We start from the raw sequence: 6241 nt of genomic DNA on the forward strand, positions 1-6241 counted from the left end.
GCAGGGCAGAGCACCCCCACCCTGTCACGGCGTTTGCACGTAGCGCAAACGCGACCGTTTCCTTCGTGACGTCGAAACGCTTTGCACGCAGGTTTCGACGTGCACGCTTGGTGTTTGACATGAGTTTCTAAGATCAGAAAGCCGTGTTCTGGGGTCCTCTCCGTCTTCCTGGGGCCACCGGGGACTGGGGACGGCAGGGGCGGAGGGGGAGGGCGGATCTCGAGCTTGGGAGCAGCAACGGCAGGTTTGTGTGTCCCGGGGCCGCTGCTACAGGGTGGCTGGAGGCGGGGGCGTCAGGGTTGCCGTTCCAAAGTGCCGTGTGCAGTGGCAGCCGTGACCGGTTCCGACGGAGCCTGCGTGGAGTGGACGGGAGCGTGCAGGAGGAGCTCTGTAAGGTGATGGCTGGGCTCTTCGCCCCGGTGGTGGCCGATGGCGCCGTGGGACAGCGACGGGAGGGAAGGGGTTTGGAGGGGCACAAGGTGGAGCACAGTGAGCTTCAGGTGTTCTCAGCATCCCGGTGGACAGGCCTTTCAGGCTTCTGCTCAGGAACGTGAGCTGCAGACCACGTCCGCCTCGTAGCGGTGCCGTGACGCTGGGGACGTGGAGGACGTGAGGCCGACCAGGAGGGAAGCGAGGTGCCACGGAGAGGGGGCGTTTCGGGGAGGGAGGCCTGCAGGGTGGTGTGGAAAGTGGCCGTTGGGTTTGGCAAGAGTCGAGGGTGTCGAGTCTTCGTGTGGCCCGGTGAGGTGGCAGCGGGCGCTCGTGGGCGGGAGACGGTGCGGCTTGGGGTGGTTGGGGCGGGAGCTGGAGGGAGAGACGACGTCTGGGGCATCGTGGGGTCCCCAGCGGCTGTCGGAGAAGATCGGAGTGTGGCGGCATCTGTCTGCCTGGGTGTGTGATTTCTGCTTCGGACACAAAGGCCTCCAGCTCCACGTTGCGCACTGAGCCCCAGCTCCGAGCCCTCTTCCTGCGCCGCCTGTGCCACGATTGTAAAATGTGAGGTGTGGACGAGCCTAGGACAAGCCTAGGACCAGCCGGCCCGGCCAAGTCGTATGCGCACTAGTTTTCTGTGATTTGTAATTTCACAGATTTGACTGGATGCACTTTATCGGGGTGCGCGCAGAGCTTACATTTTAGGCCCCCCTGAGATGGTCTTTGCTGCTTCAGCCGTTGGGATTCCTGCAAGGAAGAGGGCCGCTCACCCGAGAGCCTCGGAGCCCTTTACGCGACATTCAGTTAACCAAAAGTAATAGCTTTTGATCTTCTAAGCATAAATTTACAATCGGAAAAAATACGTTTACTTTAAAAACAACGCCCCCCAAACCTCGCGGCCTGTCACACAGTCAGCGGGGAGCTGGTTTGGTTCGGTGCTGGTGAGTTTGCGGGGTCTCTTTTGAGCTCATCTGTGCTCAGAACTGTCACCCTAGATCTGGGGGCGCCGTCCCCGTGGGCCTCTTGGCGTTTCACAGACTCGTGCAGCCCTCGGCCGTGGAGAGGTCGTGTCCGCGGCGCACACCCTGCCGCCGTGCGGATCTGAGCGGGAGCGGGGGCCCCTCGGCTGCGGCCCCCTGCCTGGCCGCCGTGCGACTTCGTGTCCCATTTCTGTAGTTAGATATTAAGAGCCTGGCTGTACTTTTTACTGCACGGTTGTCGCTTTGGGCCTGGAAAATAACCCCGTCCTGATTTCGTATAGCAACTTAGTCGAAGCGTTAGTTGAACAGCAGGCAGCCGTCGGCGTAGGAGAGATCCATCGTGTCACAACCCTCATTTTCAATTCCAGAAACGCTAATGACGTGACATAAAGAGAAAGAGATGTGGTCATCCGTTTTTACCTTTAAAAATTAAGCTATTTTATGTAAATAAGGTGATGGGAAATCTTGGAATTTTAACGAAGGTAGTTATATCCAAACTCAGTATAAATTTAAAAGATTTTTATAATTATGAGGAAAACCTAAGCAGGTAATCTGAAATTACGGTGTCAGCCTCGTGCCCGAGGCTCTCACAAGAGGGGTCTGATTTAAGGAGGTTTCGGCTGTTCCTGTGCCCTTCCGTGGACCTTGGTACCACAGAAATCAACCAGGGTAGAGGCTGCCTGCTCTGCAGAAGTCTTTTCATTAATTACTCGTTTCACTTGAAATACGTGTCTTTGGCCTCAGATCCAGTTAGGTCAGTGGATCGCACCTCTGGCTGTGAAGGGGGCCCCGGGGCAGCGTCCCCGCCCGTTTGGTCCTCGGGCCCACAGCGGGCCCCCTGCCCACCTCAAGGACGGTCCCTTGTCAGAAATGGAGGTTTGGGTCCAGAGAAGCTGCGTTTGGGGCACCCGATGTGGGCAGACTCGTTAGGGTTCGTACTTCCAGACTCGTTCGCAGCAGCCCCACATGTGGCCGGGGTTGGCCGCCGGCCGTTCTCTCTCGTCTGTCTTTGCTCTTTGGACTTCCCTCCCCTGTCCTGCTCCTCGACAGGCCTGTACGTTGTCCCACCTCGAAGACACCGTGTCACTGCAGGGTCTCCGTCAGTTTCTGTCTCCCACCTGCCCGCTTTTTCCCCGTAGAGGTGCTCTCATCCTGTCTCATTTAGAACACTGAGACGCACGTTGATACCAGCCTGCATTCCCATGGCAACAAGAGATCGGCGGCAGGAAATCTGGAAAAGTTTTAGTCTCAGCTCAAATACGAGGAATCGGGATGCTTTGGAAGAGTTTGGAGCCTGAGAGCTCTTGAAGTCAGATTAGAAGCAGCTCTGGCTGGGGCGGGAGCGGGGTCAGCAGGGCAGGTTGGATCGGCTAGTCCTGACTTTGGGCCAGACCGGGAACCGGCAGCGCTGTCGCAGTCCATGTGCGTTTAATTTTTTTTTTTTTTCTGACTGTAACATCGAGTCAGAATCCATGCACACGCACACGAGATTCTTACGTGTGGCCGGGTTAGAGAACTGTGCAGCCTCCCTGGTACAAACTGATACAGTGATGCGTATAAGTAACCACAAAGAAACAGTTCTCTGTCTTCACTGATGGGCCAGGTGACTGCTGAGCGCAGGAGTATCAGAATCCCGATGTGAGCAATTAAAAACCTTTGTTAAGAAATAATCAAAGTTGTCGACACAGTGAAAGACTCACACACCAGGACCAAGTGGGCAAACGCCCTGCCTCAGAGCTGGGTCCGTGCTGGGAAACGTGACTGTCTACCGTGCCGGGCCCCGCGAGCCTCCGTTTGACGAGGCCTTGTGCTCGCTTCGGAAATCTGGCGGTGACGTGCACGGGTCACGCAGTCTCTCTGCAAACACGGTCTGACTTACTCGTGGCGCCCTAACACTTGGCTTCCGTGTGTCCGTGTGTGTCAGCTGAAGAGGGGGTCTGCAGAGTGTGTGTCAAAGGCGCTACCACACGTCAGTTCGGGGGGATTATTGGCAGGTGATTTGAGAACACTTTTTGCTGCGGTATTTGGGTAAAAGGTTCGTTTGGTTCTTTACTGCAGATCTCACACTGAAAAGTTACAAATGGATACAAATTAGATACAAATATATGTATATGTATTTAAAGGTTTAAAGAAAAAAATAACAGATTTCTGGAAAGGGGATTTTAAATCTTAAAAAAAATGGAGGCCATCGCGAAGGAGAAGGCCGGTGCACGTAACCAAAGCTGAAAACTTAAATCCATCCGAGGAAATCACCGAAGCAGACCTTCCGGCCCCCACATGGGAACCTTTGATCCGAGGTCGTTACCTTGCCGCAGACAGTCACACGGGTGTGGACATCGCGTGCGTTCCAAAGCGGGTGGACAGCACGTTTCGACGTGACGGAAGCGCCCCTAGCGAGCGCGCCTGACCCGGGGTGCTTGACGCCCGGGCCGTGTCGGGGAGCCCTGCCGCGCTGGGTAATGAATGCAGGGGTCAGGGAAGGTCGTCGTTTCGCAGGGGGGACCCTCAGATGAGCTTGAGTTACCCCTGGGAACGCTTCCTCCCACCTTCCTTTCGTGAGACGTTGTCTGACTCTGACACACACACCCTCAGCACGCTGTGGCTTTTCTGTGTCCCCGGCTGCGTTTCGTGTGAGGACTGAAAGGTTCGCGAGGTGGCGAAGACGCGTGGCCCGGGCCCCTGGCTCGGCGCCGGCAGCCCCTCCCGGCCGAGGACGTGGCTTTCCCGCCCCGGAGCTGGCGCCTCGGTCTCCACGCCACTCGGTCTCATTGCTGGGTTTCCGGGCCCCCTCTGCCCGCTGGCTGCCGAGTCACACTGTCTCCCGGAGCAGGCGGGGGGACCAGAGGCCTGGGAGTCACCTGGCCTTGTCTACCCTGTCAGCATCACCACCGAAAGGTCCCAGGGGCCCAACTGACGTCTTGGCGTCGAGTGGAGTTTGGGTGACTTGGGGTCAGCTTTCGACGACGTCCCGATCGCCCACGACTGGCTGTGTTGTCTGGGGAGATGGAGAGGTGGGGGAGGGCACGGGGCCAGCGGTTGGGGAGCTCCGCCCTGCGCCTCACTGGCCCATGGCCCGTCCGCCCCGGCTCCCTGTCCCCGGGGCTGGTGTCCCTCACGGTCTGTGCTGTGTGTCCCCAGGTCATGAAACGAGTACGCACGGAGCAGATCCAGATGGCGGTGTCCTGCTACCTCAAACGCCGCCAGTACGTGGACTCCGACGGTCCCCTGAAGCCAGGGCTGCGGCTGTCACAGACTCCTGAGGAGATGGCGGCCAGTCTCGCGGGTAAGCGTGGGGCGCCCGGACAGCGGGGCTGAGGGACACCTCCCTGCGGGCCCTGCGCAGATGCTATGCCTCCCAGTGCTTTGCGTGGCCTCTTCCTCCATAAATGTCACCCTGTCCCTCTGTGTCCCTGAGCCTCGCGGGGGTTGGGTTTGCTGGTGAACCAGCACACTGGTCAGCGGCTGCAAGTATTGTGACACAGACGTGTTCTTGAGATTTTTTATGTTTTTGATTTGTGTTCTTTGTTTTGAAATTGGATTCTTTCATTTATTTATTTTTCGGTTAGTCTTGAATCCACTTGGAATAACGTAATAGTTCCTTAGCCGTTTTGTGAGCGCAAGTGTTCGCAGGACACAGTCGCCTGGTGTGACTTTGTGTCCACGCACTGCGGCTTCCGGGGTGCGTGGGGCGCCCGCCCCCCCTGCCCAGCGTCTCCACCTCAGCGCCCCGAGCGCGCTCGTCTGTGGTGCCAGCTCCACTCCCTCTTTCCTGTCACCTTCATGGCCAAGGACCCAGACCCATCACGTCCAGGGCTGTGAGTTACCATAGGGAAGAGTGGGGACACTGAGAGCCCGAGGCTGTCCCCGACAGCGGTCCCCGACCCTTTGCGACTGCGAGGGAGGCTGGAGCTGGTGCCTGCCTGCGTCCTGCCCCCCGCAGACCCTGCTGTGTCACGGACGAGGAGAGAGAGGGTCAGATGACGGGCTTGGAACAGGCGCGAGTGCCTGCTTGTCCCCCGCAGGGCAGCGGCTGGCTGCAGAGTCGCCGTCACAGCCCCTGTCGTGCGCTCATGGTCTCCTGTCCCGTGCTCGTCAGAGCCGGGGACAGCAGGTCCATGCTGACCGAGGAGCACGTGCTCTGGAACAGCTTCTAGAATGTCCTCGCCGAGCTGTCATAGTTCAGGCACCGTGGTCCCTGAGGGGAGCCACCGTGTCTCCTGGGAGGGCACCAGGACACGGGAGCATTGCCCGACGCCGTCCGGGGGCCTGCTGTCAGCCGAGTGGCCGAGGCGGTTATGTCTTCATTCGGCGGACAGTCCCAGGACGTCCGCTGCAGGCCAGTGCTGACAGGTCTAGGGACAGCTGGGAGTCCATCCTGGCCCCCCAGAGCTGGCCGTCGTCGGGCGTGAGGCAGAGAAAGCAGCCATGGTCGGGGGTGTGGTGTCATGAGTTCCGGGGGCCCGGCCTCAGGTTCTGTAGGAGCAGAGCAGACGGCTCCCCGAGCCGGCCTGGCAGGTCCAGGGCGGCTTCCCCAAGGCCTGGCGGCTCCTGGCGTGCAGTCAGCCAGCCAGCAGTGACGGGACTCACTGACGGTCAGCCGGGGGGCCAGGGGCTGACTGGGGAAGGCCCTGATCGACCTCGGGAAGCTAGCGAAGTGTCCGGTGAGGCGTGAGGACAGCCTGAGTCAGGGCAGCGGTGACAGCAGAGGGGAGATTTTAGGGTCTGGGAGGCTCGGTGAGTGACTGGAGGCCGGGGCAGCGGGGCGGGGGGGAGGAGGGGGCGGCGCTCCGTGCGTGGCCTCCTGCTGCTGGCCGTCCCTCTGCGTCCTC

General features: G+C 59.4%; 1 protein-coding gene across 1 annotated transcript in view; it reads left to right on the forward strand.

Annotated features, from left to right (window-relative positions):
- Positions 1-283: 283 nt before the first annotated feature.
- The window catches only part of LOC105309568 (TAF5-like RNA polymerase II p300/CBP-associated factor-associated factor 65 kDa subunit 5L), a gene marked incomplete at its 3' end in the record, with an annotated part of 7279 nt that continues 1321 nt past the window's right edge, over positions 284-6241 (forward strand). Inside the window, exons 1-2 of the mRNA XM_023526272.1 lie at positions 284-395; positions 4551-4695. Coding sequence (XP_023382040.1) covers positions 4554-4695 — 142 coding nt within the window. The remainder of the gene's footprint in view (positions 396-4550; positions 4696-6241) is intronic.

Source organism: Pteropus vampyrus, unplaced genomic scaffold (assembly GCF_000151845.1).
Source record: "Pteropus vampyrus isolate Shadow unplaced genomic scaffold, Pvam_2.0 Scaffold774, whole genome shotgun sequence".
Classification (NCBI taxonomy): Eukaryota; Metazoa; Chordata; class Mammalia; order Chiroptera; family Pteropodidae; genus Pteropus; species Pteropus vampyrus.